This window comes from Athene cunicularia, assembly GCF_003259725.1.
Source record: "Athene cunicularia isolate RWA chromosome 1 unlocalized genomic scaffold, athCun1 chr1_part2, whole genome shotgun sequence".
NCBI lineage: Eukaryota > Metazoa > Chordata > Aves > Strigiformes > Strigidae > Athene > Athene cunicularia.
In genome coordinates, this window is record NW_020799092.1 from 42,871,458 (window position 1) to 42,889,526 (window position 18,069).

At 38.2% G+C, this 18,069-nt stretch overlaps 1 protein-coding gene across 1 annotated transcript in view; it reads right to left on the reverse strand.

The window, feature by feature from the left end:
* Window positions 1–918: 918 nt before the first annotated feature.
* TPH2 (tryptophan hydroxylase 2) overlaps window positions 919–18,069 on the reverse strand; it is a 47,808-nt gene continuing 30,657 nt past the window's right edge. Inside the window, exons 9-11 of the mRNA XM_026865019.1 lie at window positions 8,911–9,006; window positions 1,454–1,587; window positions 919–1,364 (exon numbers count right to left, since the gene is read on the reverse strand). Of these exons, the coding sequence (XP_026720820.1) occupies window positions 1,190–1,364; window positions 1,454–1,587; window positions 8,911–9,006 (405 nt within the window). The 3' untranslated portion in view covers window positions 919–1,189. The remainder of the gene's footprint in view (window positions 1,365–1,453; window positions 1,588–8,910; window positions 9,007–18,069) is intronic.

The following is an 18,069-nucleotide window of genomic DNA, read 5'->3' on the forward strand; positions in this document are numbered from 1 at the left end:
CATAATTATTGCTTCCAGATAAGAGACAGCTCAAATATGTCTGCACTGTGCTCCCCAGACAAGGGTTGTACTTCTGTCAGAGCTCCCTAACTTAAGAGTTTATTAATTCAGGCACTACCTGCATCCATCTGGTACAAGCTAGGCAGCTTGGGCATCTCTATGATTTAATCGCTGCACAAGTAATCTACTAACTGATAATCGTCTTGGCTATAATTAAATAACAACTTCCATATTCACCCCTTTATATGTGCTGACAGTGACACAGCGTGGACCCAGTCATGCATGGCCGTGTCAAGGTTGAGTGTGGCATAATGAGGAAAGGCAAATTATGCATGAAATGCAAGAGGCGTATGTTCAACAGACAAGGGAATGTGGAAAGCACACAATGATGTAGAAGGGCTTTATATTCACATCTAACAACCCGGAATTAACACAGGCACTTCTTTTCTTATTTCTAAATAGCCCTCACAGAGGAAGTATATATGCTCAGGACTCTCACAGATAACACATGCATGAACTAGAACTACCTTTTATGTGAAATGTCAGAGTGGTTTTTTTATTGTGTTGCAATTACTCAGCCACATCGAACATTTGTCAATTGTGAGTTCTCATAACCTGTAATCTCCACAGACCTTTTAGTACTGATACATAGCCTTCCTGATCTCAGCACTGGTATATAAATTGTATTGTTCAGACACAAGAGACACTCAGTTCTGTTACAGATATATGGGCAAGAGACATTGTCTTCACCACTACAGAAAGAAACACAGATTCTCTTACAATAAAAATGAGAATGTTGTAAATATTTTTTTCTGGATTATTATGAGAGGAAAGGGATTATAAAGAAATAAACTCAGACTTAATGAAATCAGCAACACTGTTTCTTATACATCAAAGTGAATCATGAAAACAAAACCATTGCTAGGCAAGTTTTTAATGGTGTACTTGTACATGACATTGTGTTGAGGAATTGATGATTATATTCTGCCACATTCCATGTTGCGTTTACGAATTAGCATTGCCTTGGTTTGTCTGCACATTACAATTAGACAGAGCTACACAATGATGCAAGCCACAGGCCAAGCTGTAAAGGGAAAATTGATGGGTTTGAGAAGTTAGCCATATCACGTGATGTTACTAGACTGGCTACAGAAAAAGCAACTGACAGCAAACCACAGTGTCACACATATCAAATCCCTAGATATCTGTTCATTTTGCTTAAAGCATCACATACAGTATTTAGATCGCTGCGGAGGTCCTGGACAACATTTTCTATACTCCTGGTATCCTTCAGAATCTCAATGCTTTGTGTATATGGATTGAAATACACAGAGAAGGGACGATTGATTGATTTGGCGAAGTCCCTGAAAGAAAAAAAATAATTAACACACTTTTTTTTTTTATGGCTGAAGAAAAGAAAATTAAGATTTTTGTGTCAAGGGAAGTAATATACCTCATCTTTTCTTTGGCTTCTTCAAAACTTTCGGAAACAAAGTAAGCTTCCTGGAAAGTAGTGATAAGGCATTCTTGTAAACAGGTTGTCTTTGGATCGAATGCTTTCACATTGGCCTTGTCAGAGAGAGCATGCTGCAAAATACACCACAAGTATATAAACCATATTTTGATACTGCTTTGTATCTACACAACCATTCATATATACTTTTATATTGCTGTGCTGTTTCTCCCATTATTTGGTAGCCTCTCTTGTTTTACATAGTGTTTTTTCAGTTTGAACAGCATAAATAATTTGTTACTTATGAGAGTAATTTTCTTCCCCAAGGTAATTATTAAAATAATAAAGATAAGATTAGAAACGCACCTGCCATATAGGTATAAAGACCTAAATCCTCATCTGGAAAAAGGGAAGTCATCAAATAATCATTCCTGAAAAGTTATCTATACAAGTATGTATGTCCCCAAAATGTCACTTAACTGGCAGAATCGATCATTGTCTTGGTGGGTGAATTGAGTCTGCCCAAATCATTCATATAATCTGTGATTTACATTTTCAGGCCAAAAGCATATACTACTTTCCTGACAGTGAGTTTAAGAGTGAAACTATATATCTGAAAACCCATTAAATAATGACTATTTATTGCTTGCTGATGAAACGGATTACCCTTCTACCATGTGCACCTGAGCAATAACGCTTCATCTAGAACTGCAAGGAAAAAATAACTGAATAAACAGGCATAGACAAGTACAGAGCAGACACTGGGCAGGTGAGACATCAAATGCTGCTACCCAGAGAATAAATTTCTGATTAGCCTTTCTCTTTACATGACTGACACAAGCCACTAGAAAGGACACAGTGGTTTCAAAACTGAAAAACAGGTACTAAGACATTTTCCAACACAATCTTTTTGTAGCTCCCCTTTCCACTTGGAATACTTGTGTTAGTTTTTGGAACTACTGTAACTTTTTGAGCACACGTTTTCATTCTCAGTGCTCTGTACAAAAGTACAGGGTAATGAAGGAGAGCATATTTACATCAACTTTTAACCTTCTTTAGTCCCCCCGTATCCATCCATAGTGAAGATGTGCATGAAAAGCATAGAGAAATGACAGGGAGGGAGCAGATCCCTGAGGTCCGAAGGTGCCTCTTATCCCTTTACTTTCTTTTTGCATGGACATTCTTTATAGCAGAGTAAGGTATTAACCTTAAGGTATTCACCACACTTTTTATCTGAGCTCTTGCTAATGTTCATTCCTAAATCCCAGTGAAAGGCTCTGAAAATATCACACTAGTTCTCAACCTGCAGTCTCCAAATAACAGGACATAAAACTGGAACAAAACCCTCTTCCTCCCACCTCCTCTCTCTCCAAAAATAAATACATGAAAAATTAATGCATGGAATCTTAAAACATCAGGGAATTAACCTTCTCTAGTACAAGTATCTTTTCCTTCTTACAAGGTTTGCTGTTTCTAGCCAGCCATCAGTTAAACAGGTTTGCAAACAAAAACCAAAAATTATCTTCTAAAGGGATTCAAGAACAGGCTCATCTTATTAGGCCCCTGCCTATATCCCTGTTGTCACTTTTTCCTTGCAGAACCATGATGTGGCTGAGTGCCTCTAAATTTAAGCATTTACCTCCTTCTATCAAAATTAATTTGTCTTTCTTGACTGGGAATTATAATGGTCTCCCTGGGAGGTTAACTACAGATAAAAACATCTCTCAAGGTGTCTTTGTACTTCCAGGTGAGACTCGATGCCTCAAAATGTCTAAAGCACAAAATTTTAAAACTCTGAGTAGATTGAGTGAAGCCCTGTGCAGGGAACCAAGGGAGTGATATGGGCCATGTTTTCTTAGGAACTGTTTCAGAAGATGACCATTTCTGGTTCATGGATTATTCTTTCCTGTACTGTGACAGCTTCAACAGAAAGGGTGACAGTGCTGTCAGTCTCCTCTTCTCCTCCACTCACTAATGGCCTCTGCTAGGCCTGGCCTACTCCTTGAGAATGAAACCATCAGAGGCAAGAAGGGATTCACCCTGTGGGTCCAACATTGTGAACTGCTCTAAACACTGAGCTCTAATTTTATAAAAGGGGAGAGCTTAAAGAGAAGCAAAAGCTAATTCTTTATCACAGTGAATGTCTTCTGAGAAAGCCTTTCTGGTTATTCTCCTCAGATTTTCTATATGAAATGACTCCTACTTTCTGGATAGCAGTTTAGTTTATGTGTGAGCAGAGCTGCTGCTTCACAAAGCAACTATGCAGAGACTGCAATGTGGAGACACCAGGAAACACACAACCTGGAAACAGAGGGTAAAGAATTCAGATACACCTTCAAAGTTAGGTTATTCTTAGGACTGCTGTTCAGGAATGAAGTGCCTGAATTCTGATGAATTCCCACCTGAGATATCTATATTCCTTCTAGGATAGAGTCTTTTGGTTCTTGGATCAAGTCGGCATTGTCATGGCTACCAAAGCAATGGGAAATATCCTTGCAAATCTGGATGATGTTTTCAGATTCTGCAGCCTGGCATCTGTAACATCTACTATTGAGTTGATACGCTGACACCAGCAATACCAGAGTTCAGCAACTGAACTGAGCCTGCAGACAAACCTTCAGACCATAAACTGTCTAGTGTGAACTAGGACAGTCAGGACACTGACTCAAAGCTGAACTAGAGTTCTTCTCAGAAACATTACCATGGTCTAAAATGTTGGTCCATGGCACTCTCAACATTATGAAGTATAGAATCTCAATTAAAAACTTCATCTGGTGAGTCCAAAAGATTTCAAGCTCAGGCCTGTATTGTTTTTTTAATGTATGCTATTCATTTATGCTTTGGTTGGACATTCAGTTCTTCAGTGAACTCAAATTATAAGTATCCAATATGGACTTGTCCATCAGAAACCTCTTCAGTTATCCACCTCCAATGAGATGTCAAGGCTAACAATCATATGGAAAACAGCTCTTGGTCAAACAGAGCATCTTACCATCTTGTGGATTTGCAATAACTTTCTCTAATGGTCCATTCACACAACCTGTATTACTTCTACTTATGCTAATGCAGCTATCAGTGATTCTATTTCAGTTCAAGCAAAAAGAGTTTGGAGTGAAACTTCCAGATGAATCAGCACCAATTCCCAGGAAAAGCAGCAGTATCAGACAACTGGACAACTTAAGAATTAGACAACTACCCATGCATAACACTAAAGAAATGCCTACACTCCCTGCTAGATCAAAGGTTAAAAGAGTGATTGAGGTACACCTAACCACAGGTCTCTAGGGCCTAGGATGTCTGATGCATCTGTACAGGGATGGAAGATAGAGCACAGGATCTAAAGATTTACATGCTTCTGAAGCAGCAGCTGGAGAGCTGGTCAAATATACTGGGGCATCTCAGTGGCACCAGGCATTTACATTGAATGACCATAAATCATTTCCTAAGTGACCACTATTACTGACACATGAAAAAAGAGTTTGGTCTTGTAATGTCTCCTCTGAGTATAAAAAAAATGTAGAGTAATAATACAACTTGGAGCTTTTCAGTTTCACAAAAAAAAAAAAACCAAAACACAAACCAAACAACCCCAACCCAAAAAGCAAAATCTTCAGCTAGCAAGGGAAAAACTTGAGATGAGTTATAAATACTGCACTGTCTGAGGAGTACAGGAGCACAGAAGAACAGAGGTGAGAAGTTGTCTTTGTGCCAGTACTGATTTTATCGCCTTGTTATTCCGGGGGAAACAGAGTCTTGGAAAACTTGCTCTTAAATGTTTTTCTGCTTATCTACAACATAGGTTACAAATCTGACAGTGTCCTGATTTTACCAGAATTTTTTATTTTCACCAGTATAATTTTTATATATTGTTTAGAAAAATAAGGAAAAGTCTCTCCATTTAAAAGGAGCACTAAAATGAGCACGTGAGATCCAAAAATGGTTTTCTCTCACCTTCATCCTCCTCAAAAAACACAGCCAAAACTTGTATTTGAACCTTTTTGGTTATAAAGGCTAATGCTGGCTCTTCTTAATGTAAATTATCATTGAAACAAAATATGACTGGATATTGTATTTGATTTTAAAAATCTATACAGAAAGATTTGAAGTCTACCTCTCTGTTAAATATAGAAGCATATAAGAGGGATGTATGACTTGATCTACAGCCAGCTGAGGTTGATAGGAGACTCCTTTAATGAAAGGGTTTAAGAGAGCATCATACAAAGTAAATGGATTAAAGTTTCCAAAGACAATTGGACTGCCTTTTAGAAATAGTTTTAATAATTGAAATGTATATTATTTCTGCCTTATCTCTAAGCCCCAAATATACAGTGCAATAGCATTAGCTAGAGTTAACCTGACCATATTAGGCAGAACATTTTATAACTACTTACTGTATCATTCATTTCCCCCTAGGCTTCATTTTTAATCATCTCTTTCTCCTTATTTTGTTGTGCTTTGAAAATTTTTTTGCTTGATGATTCCATAACACACACATCAGGAACTTCATTTTTCAGTATCCAAACTTTGAAGTCTACACACTGAGTAGGGAAAAAGACTTGAAGGGAATGCTATATTGACAGACTGTTGCCCACAGTTCTCTAGCTTTTACAGTTCCTTGTTGCTAAAGCTGTTGACCAGATTTGCAGAGTGGAGCAGTGTAATATAGAAACAGGGATGACTGAACAAGCCATACATTTATCTGAAAGGCCCAAATACTGCTGGCCACTTCCACCCTGCAAATATTGCAACTCATTTATTTCTAGAAATTTCTAGAAATTATATATAAAATTGGCCACCATATTGTTTCCTGTGAACACTGATGCATTGAAAAGAGCTAGTATGGAGGCTGGAAGAAGGTTCTTCTTCTTGCTGACAAAAGCATTTTAGTATCAAATGCCTGTAAAGTCAAGGTAGCAAAATTCAGCACTGAAACAGTATCTACTGTACAAGTGACAAGTATAAATATTTAAATTTCTTCACAGGAGGGACTATGAGCCCACAAATGCTGTTAAGAACGGCAGTAGTTATTTCTGAAAGGACTCCTTCACTCTGAGAAGCATGGGTGTTGCATACACAAGGGTCAGACTTCATGGCTATGCAATCTGAGTCTCCTATTCATCCCCACTCACCACAGAAACAGCCAGTAATGTTGCCATCATTTTCAGAGCAACTGCTGTCATCCATTAGGATTTTGGTTGCAATCAGAATTTTGGTATCATCAGGATCTCAGCTATAATCTATTATATTAGCATTATCTTTCAGATACCTTCAGGTCAACGAAGAAATCTTCCCTCCTAATAGGGGCTAGGAGATAAGGCTGGAGGTAAGGCAGGTTGCTTTCCCAGGAAACATCACGAACTGGCAACAGCTTGATGCAAGGCTGTGCACCAATGTCATGGGTGCTCAGATATTCTCCTTCCTAAGCATCTGTCTGATGTAACATATTGACAAGCACACTTACTGCCAGGTTTTTGGTCTAGAAAGAGCTTCTCCCACAGTCAGATTAGCATAAAGCTTAGGATTTTCACATTTTTTTCCTTACCTTTTACCTTCTTTTCTACACTGGAGCACAGTCTTACAAAGACTTTCCAAACATTTTTCACCTTATCATTTCCTTCATGGAGACTATGGCTATATGTGGTACGGTGCTGTTCTGTGCCTGCAGCACACAAGTGCTTAGTCTCTCAATAACCAAAATGTCTAACTTAAGTCCCTACACTCAGTAGATGCAAGATCTGGTGAAATTTAATAGCTTGTGATACACAAGAAGTCAAACCAGATGATCTAATAGTCCCTCCTGGCTTCACATCCATGAAATATATATGTAGTGTAATACAAAAGTGTATAATATTATTGATTTATGAAAAAATTATTATGATATATATGGTCATACCTTTAAAGCAGATCAATATAGTCCATTAATGTGCACATTATTTAATTTTTACTGTTGCTTTTCAAAAGGATTATTCTTTGCATTTATAGTCTGAGATTATTGCTGAGTGAAGAACACAGATCTGTGATCACAAATGTGTGGTAACAAAATATTTGTTACCACCAATACACTTGACAAGAATAATGTGTTTGTTTATGACACTGATGATAGAAGATTTATTATGTTATTGACTATTCATTTCCTCGGTTTTATGCCTTTAGATTTTGTAAGTTATGTGATAGGTATTTTCAGGGTCATCACCTAACGACCATAACTGTTAGTTTAAATAAAAGGCCTGATTCTCTGCAGAATCCTGCACAGATCACTGAATGTTGTTGGGCTAGGGGAAAACAAGTGGGACACGTTCATCTCTTCGCGTTTAACCACCTTTGCACTGTGGGTATAAAATATTGCCAGGCTGATACAAAATGCTGCTGTGGCTGAAGTATGCACTGAACTTAGAGCAACTGTAAAGCAATCAAAGAAAAAATATTGGAGGAAGAATTGTTCTTTGGCCTTCTTTCTACTAATGAAAGAACAGAAACTTGACTAATGAGCTTCATCATGAATACTCTTCAGTTACAGGTGAAACAAACAGCAAAAAGAGACTGAGATATACTTCTATTAAACTGCCAGGTAGTTTACTGAAAGCCTGCCTAGGAGGGCGGAAAGATGTTTAAACACAATAATCAGCAGAAATATTACAAAATAGTTTGTAAATACTATTCTATATATGCTTTCTAAAACCAAATGTTTACCTGAAAAGCCATCAAGAGTTCATTTGGGTCCCAGAACACACTCCTCCCTCTCCTTTCCCTTCCCTGCTATCTTGTGAACAGAGTATTATGTCCCCAAGTACTACACTTGTGACAAAATACCTTTTGCTTGTTTCCTATGTCTTCTAGGCATAAAAAGAGGCAATAAATGATCCACTACAACTACTCACATCATGCAAGGTTAGATGGTTAAATACTTTCACCTTTATAAGAACAGGGTTCTATGTACTGTCATACAGGCATGTACTTCAAGTCTAGTATGAGTTTATATACATTCTTTAATTTTAAATATGATTAATATACTGAATCAGGACCTTAATAAATGTTGTTCTTTTAATATCAATTAAAAATCCACCGAAATACACTGGATTACTTACAAAAGAATTGTGTCCAATTTCAAAACAATTTTTTTGTGTGTATTAAAAATATACACTTTTCTTCTAAACAAAGCTTCACAGCCCAAGGCACCCTTACCTGTTAACCTATGAGCCTCCTTTTACAAGGAATGCAAATTCAAACAGAAATAAGTTTTGTAGTTCATAGTTTGTTTGGTACTTTGGTCCTTACAAATCCATTTCACGGTTCAAGCACCAGCTAATATTTCAAACAAAGCTTTTAGGTCAATATCACATTTTTAAAGTAATTTTTTTATCTTGAGAACTTTTTTATTTGAAAGTCAAAATATTTACATCCAAGTATTATTTTGTTAGGGTTAAAAGAAAGTTGATTTCTGCTTTAAGGGCACATACCTTTAATTCACCAATAGAAGACAAAAGTCCTGCCCCATAAGCACGTAGCTGTCCTTCTTGCTTGCAAAGGCCAAATTCAATCGTAAAAAAATAGCACTGTAAAATATACAGATATACAGATACATACAGTGTAGTTGCAAACAGGCACTTCAGCAATGACAGTACCATATTCACTTCACTGCCCCACTTCTTCAGAATGTCATGTCTTTAACATAAATTCAGATAATGTTATTACTGCTAATTACTTTACATGTCACGTAAGGGAGCTCTGCATAAAAATGTGAAATTCTGCTTTTTTTCTGGACACCCAACCAGTTCACAGGAATGGCCAGGAGAACAGACTGCAAGGAACAGACAAGCAAGTTCATTTAGGTATCAAAGGCACTGATAATTCTGCAGATTATTTTGAAACCTTCTGAAATAAATGAGGTGCCTCAGAATAGCTGGTAGTTGGTCTGCCTGTCTAGGAACCTCTGAAGATCTCTGAGATCTATTTCAGAACACTCAGCTGTAAACTCAAGCTGATGCCACTTTAAAGTCTGGCAAGTATTTAAGTGCTGTCTTGAATTAGAATGAACTTACTTATACCTATGTGCTTAAGAGCCTCCTTGAGCCAAGGCCTCAGTCTTCACTAGATTTTACTCTGTCATAAATGAACAACCAATATGTTACTTGGCTTCTTAAATTACAAAAAGAAAATTACAGTCAATCAAATGAGTTCACTTGACCAATCCATTACAATTGTTGTTTAGGTCTACATTCAGACAGGTAACATATCTGAGCTGTGAAGAGACGTGCTAAATCAGCACAACAGTGCTGTATCTAACTTTGCTGTATCCACCCAACAAAGTTAAATGTTAGGAAGACCATAAAAAGCAGAGATAGCTAGCTCACTGTCCACTAAATGCAAAAGAAGACAATCACTACTGCTCCTATGTCACCAAGTTTTCGCTTGGTGTTGTTACGACACATCAAGACTGCTTTTTGATGTTAGATCAAACAGATGATATTAAGCTAGTAACTATTTCTACATATGAAGGTTTTAAGAAATTGATTTCTAACTTATACAAAAATACATACAAATATATGTGTGTGTGTGTGTGTATGTTTATTACACTGACAATTTCAGGTTTTGTGCAAAGGGACATAACTCCACTGAATCTAACAGATTTATGTGTCTTTGCAGAAAATACAAATTCAGGATAAGAAACAATTCAGTGTTTGGTAGTAAATCTTAAGTTTTTCTGAATGACCTGAGAACGGTTCCTAACATGATGAGGGTTTTTTATCCACTTCTCCTTACAACCCCCACTCTTCCAGGCTGAGTATCATACTAAATGCAAAAGAGCAGAAATTAATAAGGTCTTTTAAGTCCAACAAATGTTTAGAAATTGAGAAATGATTCACTTCTCTGCCTCTCATAAAAGTTCCTGTACAGCTAGTGATTCATGCAGCATGGCACTATGTAGAAAGATGTAATAAAAAAGAATAGAAACATGAGCCCTGTGTCTAATCCAAACCTGCTAAGTCAGCTGGGAAGAAGGAAAGGTTGCAGTGACTTCAAATGTCTTCAGTCAGATTCCATCACAGCAGTCAAAGCCACAGAAATCCACAAGAGAAGGTGAAAGCACAACATCGTCAAACAAAAAAAAAAATAAAATCAAAGTTCCACCTCTGGCTTTGCTGTTGACTCAGATAAATCAAGCTGGCATAAGATTTTTCATTTGATCCTATAGCTGATGTCACCATTTAGAGGAAGGCCAAGATAACTGGTTTCCAAAAGAGACATCTCAGGGACAAACAGACAGGTATACAAAATGTCAAAGGCATCGCTGCAGGAATGATGAGTGAAGCTGAGAGACCTACCACCAAAAAGAGTACAAACTTAGCTTCCCTGCCAAAATATTTTGCCAGAAAAACCTTCAAGAGGCTATAGTTCTTGCTCCGTACATGCTGCCACTGTCAGCAATGAACCACTCAGCTTGACACTTAAATCCCATTAACATGTTTGAATTTGCCCTCTCCCTCCTCAACTCTCTGAGAAGAACCCATCAGGTAGTAGCTCTTATACTCTGAACACGAACACCTTGACTGATACACAGCAGAAATGGGCTCCTGATAAAACACAGTGATCACAGTCATTTTCATTCTTAAAACCACCAGAAAGTGGTTAAAAGTAGGGATCTGGCATTTACCTGTTATAGATCTGTAAAAGCAGCCATGACTTTGTCCCTGTATGTGGGACACCTTTACTGTAGACATTCCTCAGGCTGAGGAGGACCAAACAGATGTCAGGTGGCTCCCAGAAGAATGCCCCCTTGGCAATCTACAGGACCAGTGGAGGGAGGGAGGAGAAACGCTCTCCACCCCCCTGACGGTGTGCACTCATGGGGAAGGAAGGGGCAAAGGGCAGAGAGCTAAAATCAGCACAGGAGAGAGCAATCCCTGCTGCCCAGAGGTAGGGTGTTCATGGAGACCTCAATTTCACTTCCCCCTTGATGGATAGACAGCACACAAAGAGGGAGCCTTTTTTACTTACATTCAAACATTATTATAATTGTTACTGTTATAAAAGGGAGACATATTTATGAGCCAACACTTGCTGAGGAGAGTCTATCTTCAGTATTGATAAGACTTGCACTCTCAGTATAACTCACTCAAATAAAATGCATACAAAATGACCAGATGATAAAATGCATCTGCCTCCTACTAACTTGTGGTATTAAGCCACAGCATTGAGAAAAGCCCTTCAAATGAAAAGCTTTTTTTTTTTTTAATAAATTTGCCATATGCAACAACTACAATTTCTTAGAGAAACTGTATTTAAGAGAGCTCTGCTTAGCTAAGAAAATGAGATAGCTCACCCAATGCTGCCATCTTCAGATCATTAGTCAGCAATACACCATTCCCCCCACCCTCCCACTCACAGACAGACATGCAGAAGGAGGCTCCGCAACGTTATGAGACTCCGCAGCCTCTGGCAAGCTGTGCTCTCAAGTCTACAAACACCAAAGCATACTGATAAGGAGGTTAAATATTAACTATATAGACACTTTTTATAGACCAGATGCATAAATACCCACTATATGCCTCTCTTTGTACAGTAAACCACACTGACTGTGGTACACTCTATTATGTACAGGATAACTGCACTGGAGTGGGAATGACTGAACAAAGAAATGGCTGTTGAGATTAATACTTTTTTTACAGTCTCACCTGAAGGAAAATAGCTGATCGGTCACATGCAGGCTCTCACATTCTGATTTCAAATGGTGGACCTGTCTCTGGCATACTCCCCAGCCTGCAGCCCCAGACATGTGGCTCCCCTACAAGCTACAGCAATATCCTGCCATTTCCCTTTACTTCCAGTTCTACCTCATCTTCGGGGTGAAGTGTGGCTTTGCAACAACCTATAGGTACGCTCCTGAAGTAGGAAAGGTATCTTCCCATGTTGTATAAATCCTGCATTTCTTAGAGAGCCTTACACTAAAATGCCGCTCCGTTAGCCAAATCAGCAAAATAAGATGAAGAATCAAATTGCCAAATAAAGGATTAAAAATAATTTTTAAGCCAAGAGACGTCAATATAATGATCAAAACTGTACCAGGAGCACAAAACAGTATACGATATGATTTTAATTTATTTCCCTTATTTAACAAAAGTATATGAAAAATACTTTAGTAATGCTCATGGAAACACTGTCTACATGAGTTCGAAAATTATCAGACACATGGAAGAAAATCCTATTAAGGGCTATTAAATACTAATATATCTGATCTCTTTCTTAAGAGTCCCTGCAACAAAAGTCATTGGCAACTAAAGCAGCATACCAGGAAAATATCACCACCGTATGGCTTTAGACCTACACTGTCGCAATTTGCCAGCGTCACAGACAAGATACTTGGGTACCTGGTCCATCCCAGTATGTGTGCAATTGTCAACCAGACCAGCTGTCCTATTATTGACAGGAAAAATACAGAACAGATCAAATCCTGGCAAACACAATGTCTATTCTTCATGTTCAGGTACTGTCCTGCATTATAGACTAGACTACCAAAAAGAAAAAAAAAAAAAAATCAGTGACAGCTATGACAGCTAATAAAAAAAAATGTTATTCAAGGGTGTTTAGAAATTTCCAAAGGCAGAAAAAAAGGTCTGATAAGCTCAACTCTCCTCATCTGACTGGTTTCGAAGGCTTTAAAAAAAATCACTCCTCACATCACATCACTTTGGATTGGGGAATCTACCTCCTGGGACCTGTGCATAGAGCTTGCACAGTGTGCTGGGTGCTAATGTCACAGAGTGCATACTTCAAAATCTGACTTGTCCATAAAAAGGCCTTTCAAACCATTCCACTTCGCTTAATTTCCTCATGGTATAGTTTAGAGACCAATATTTGTGTTCACTTGGCAATTTTCAGCATGATGTATAACATGAGATTTTATCTGTTTTCTAAAAGTACCTTGTAGAGATGTTTTCAGGTTGAGTCCTGAGAACACCAACCATGTCAAGAGACGATTCACTTACACTCCCTGTCACAAGGGAGAAGGACAGACTGAGTAACTGCATGACTGCAACCCTAGTACATGGACAGGAATATTCACCACTACAGGAACTGCTAATAGAATGGGGCTACAGCCTCACGTTGACATGCAGTAGCACAATCAATCACTTTTATATATATTTTTATATATATATATATATATATATATATATAAAAAAAAATATATATATATATAAAAATATATATATATATATAAAAATATATAAAACTAGTTGCCATGAAGCCAATACAACTAGCAATGTGTGTAAATACTTGCAAGACCAGTGCCAAATAAATATCCTTAAGAAAACATCTTTACATTCTTTCTACTGGCTTTAAGGTTTCAAAGGGTATCGGAATAGACCACTCGAATAATTCAGATGCATGTGATATGTTCACAATATGCAAAGATTAATTCCTTTTTCTTTAGAAGAGGAGAGCTTTGGTATTTTACCTCTAAAATTATTCACCCAGAGATTAAATCTCTCATATAGTTGTAATTACCTTGTAAGAAGACCGTTATATACAACTGAAAGACTTGCAAAAAATCCCACTGTTAGAAATGAATCTTAAGAATTAATGAAGTAAAGGTGTTTTCTTTCCCCCTGTAGAAATTGCTCAAATTGCAAGCAAACATTGATCCAGAGATATCAGTGACTCCTATTTTTGCTTGCTTTCTTTATTCAGAGCTGATGAAAGTAAATTTGTGAATAGTTGCTTATTTTTCAATCTCAAAGACATCAATAGTTACCACAAAAACAGCTGGCATTTCACATTTGACTGAATTACTCAAAATTCACAGTCTGTTGAGTAGCATCAGGAATGTTCCACTACAAGACACAGATAGACATAACACAGGTAACCCAGGCAACTAGCCAAGTACAGCCCAATGCTGGAGTCCAGACATCAAGCAATACAGGCTATTTGACAGCTATTCATGTGGGAACATTACTGAGTAGAAATGAAGGGAGATTTCTGAACAACAAATAAATCTCATGATGAGCTTGTGAATAGATCAAAAGCAGAAAATAAGTAAAATTCAATGGCTAAGTCTTTCATTATAGATGACTCACCTACCTCCAACAAAGGCATTGACCCTACTCACAGCCAACAGCATCTCTAAATAAGAAAACAAAGTTTAATTTTTTAGTTACCTTCTTGAAGCATTGTGCTTAGTCCCCCACTCTGGAGTATTTAGCTCACTGAAAGGAAGTTTCCTTGGGGGATTTCAAAGTGTATATATTTAACAATATTTTTTTCCCTCATCTGACTACTTTGCATTCAGATTTTTCACTAATGGTGAATGCTTGGAACAACCTCTTTATAAAGAGAAGTTTCAGTAGATGTGGTGCCACTCATTAGAGCACTTGGGGATAGATGAACACTAGCCTTCTCCTATTTCTGTTGACAGCCACAGCACACAGCATCACTACATCCAAATTCCTCTAATGCAGAGGCTTGACATACTGAGAGAAAGCATGCACTATAGTGAGCACAGGGGAGCTTAAACCCTTGTGAATACTTTGAAATCATGTATTTCTTTTTTCAGGAGTTTCTGGAGAAAAACTCATACTAGTAACCAAAATAAAATAATCATCAAGAGTTTGTACGAAAGAAGAAAGCATATTTGTACGAAGCAGAAAACATACCTCAAGCAACACAATGCTGCAGTAGTATCAGTAAGGAGGTAACTCTACACTTCCAACACTGGGAAGTCCACCTAAGACAAGACAATGTGTATGGCAGCTGCCCACCTTGCAGGTGCAATACATCTTCTGGAATAAGATCTGGAGAACATCCCTAACACCTCTGTGGCTCTTGAGAGAATGACTCTTTCTGTTATTCATTTTCACCTGAAGGAGGCCCTCTTGTTACTCTGCAGAGCAGGCAGAGAGAATGGAGGATGAAGCACTTCTGGGATCTTTCTGCTGCTGCCACTCCAAAAGTAGTTCCTACAGAGTTGAAGCCACTGGATATCCCACTCCATGTTTGAATTACTCCTAAATAATCTGAATTTAGGCTTGCTGAAAGATGATGTCTATCTGCCCCTCTCATTTCATCTCAGTTGAAAGCCTTGAAGACCTTTGGAACTGCAGAATCAGGAACCTCAACACTTAAGCAGAGAATATTTCTGTGTAAAAGGCTGGTGTTTCCTGGCAAGGCAGCAATTCCCCTCCACCAAAGCTAGTGGTCACAGAGATGATGCGAAAAATCAATCCCAGAAAAGTGCTCTTGCCTCAACTTGCTCAACACTGTCAGAGAAAGTACTCCTAGTTTTTTTCAACATAATTAACTAATAGTGCTGAAGCTTAATATGCAGCTAAGGAGATGAGACCATTGAAACCATGAGCTGCTGCTTAGATCATTTGTGAAGCATAAGGCATTGAAGCCCTAACACTTTACCCTTTCTATTTCCCCTTTCCTATCATTTGACTCTTACTTTGAACAACTTGTAAAACCTGGGGCTTTAAGGTTTATTAATTTCATACAGAGTTATTAAGAACAAATGACGTGCAATAATGAGCCATTCCCTTTCCACTTTATTTTACAACATGCAATGTGAATTCATGTTCAGCACTCCCTACAGTAGCTGAAGTGAATATGTGCTCATTTATTTTTCAAGCTGTTGCTTCAAATTTTAGCCATCTAGAGATTTCACACAGTTAACATAAGAGCCACAGTCAGGTCTTCTGACATGTTAGCTGGGACTCCAAGAGATAGAGTCCCCTGAAAGACAAACTAAAAAGTTTTTAAAAAAAGCTGAGTAAATGTATGTCTGCTGTCTAGCCATACCCTTCGGTCTGTGCTGCCTCACGTGACACACTTGATCCACCATTACAGCTCTGTCATTCCTGTTTTCCAGATCTTTGTCACGCTACCCTTTCAAATGATGACTCCGTGTTAACAAAACCTATAAAAGTAATTCAGATTTTATATGCCACATGAGCAAGGACTGGCATCCCAGAAGCGCTCCTCAGCTTATGCTACTGCTTGGAGACTATGACTCCTCTAGCAAAGGGCCAGGAACTTGAATACTGACAGACTGGAATGACTCAAGCAAGAGCAAAATTTGGAACAAATACATATACAAGGTATCATTTAGCTGTCCTTCACCTGACAGCATTCACATTTTATGTGGAGTCATCAACACTAGGACTGTTGCCCCAATTGTGAACTGCATTGCTTAGAAGAATACTCAAAGAACAGACAAGAACATCCTCTGCACTTTTTTCCCTCCAGGATCCAGAGCCAGCATCTCTACAAAAGCCTAGCTCAGCTATCAGGACCCATTTCCCACAGTTACCTGTAGACCTCAACACTGGTCCAACACAGTTTCCCCTTCTCTAAAAAGACCACTTTGCACTCCCCTGAAAGCACACTAAGAAGACGACTCAGAAGAGAAGGCATAAAGTTGCAACACTTCCTGAAATACCTCTCCAAGCTGGGGAGGCAGAGTCTGTGCTTTTAAACAATGCTGCAATGCTCTAAGGAAACTATAATTCAAAAACTGGCAACAGTCTTTTCCACTCATCCCAGGAGAAGTTTTTGATAGACTGGCAAGATAAATCCATGTATTAACAAAAAGCAAAGGTGCAGTAACAAACCACAGTACAGGCAATCCTAATTTTATAAGCAGAGATTTTACTGAATCACTGCCCTATGCCAGTCCACTGTCACAATTAATTACTGTGGGCTGCAAAGCCTCTTTAATAACGATCCTTGGCCAGCCCAGAGACAGCTCCCCAACACCCTCCTTGACAAGCATTCCCCTGGGAAAGGCACCAGGCATGTACAGTGCTTCTCATGTCACTATTCCCTGGAGCGGGCTGTGTCCCCCCTAATTGCCAGGCCAATTACTCCATATGGCAGTTGCACTCCAAGGAGTGATGCAGAAAAGCCACTGACCTTCCCATGACACTTTTGCTGAGAAGGGGTACGAGGTTCCTGTGTACATGATCAGCAGCAAAAGTCCTAATGTATCTACTAATGAGAGGAAGTCCTATCTTCAGAAAGGGGAGCAGCCTCGTGGGGATGAAAGGATCTCAGAACTTCTGCAAGCCCTGAAATTGTGTGGGCAAAAACACATTGAAGAGACAGGGACAAATGGCCACAGAAGTTTTAAAATTCTTATTTCAAGGAGAAAATGTACTATTTCTTTGCAGTCATATACATTACAACTTTACTTTGGAGGAGCAAAAAAGGGTAGGACTTCATTCCAAAAATAACAGAATTCACATTAATTTTCTGAATATTTAAAAAAAGAAAACTGACTTCTTGCATCTATTTACTGAAAACTGATTTAATAGTTAAGACTTGTTTTCAAACATCACCATTTCAAACAGCAATGCTGCATTTAAACTCAATGTTCTTTTAACTACATAAATGCAAAGGGACTCCCAAAAGCTTTTGTGGCTCTGAAAGCATTTGCTTAACCTGACTTGCAAAAAAAACCCAAAAAAGATAGTAGGTATCAGCACAAAACTGTAAATTCTATTCATGTCAAGCTGACAAACATCAAAGAAGAAAAGTAGCTCAGGGAATTTTAAGTATCTATTAATTTTGCTACTAATTTGTAGAGGTTTTTCACAGCCCCAAACAAAATTTTTTCTAAGTAT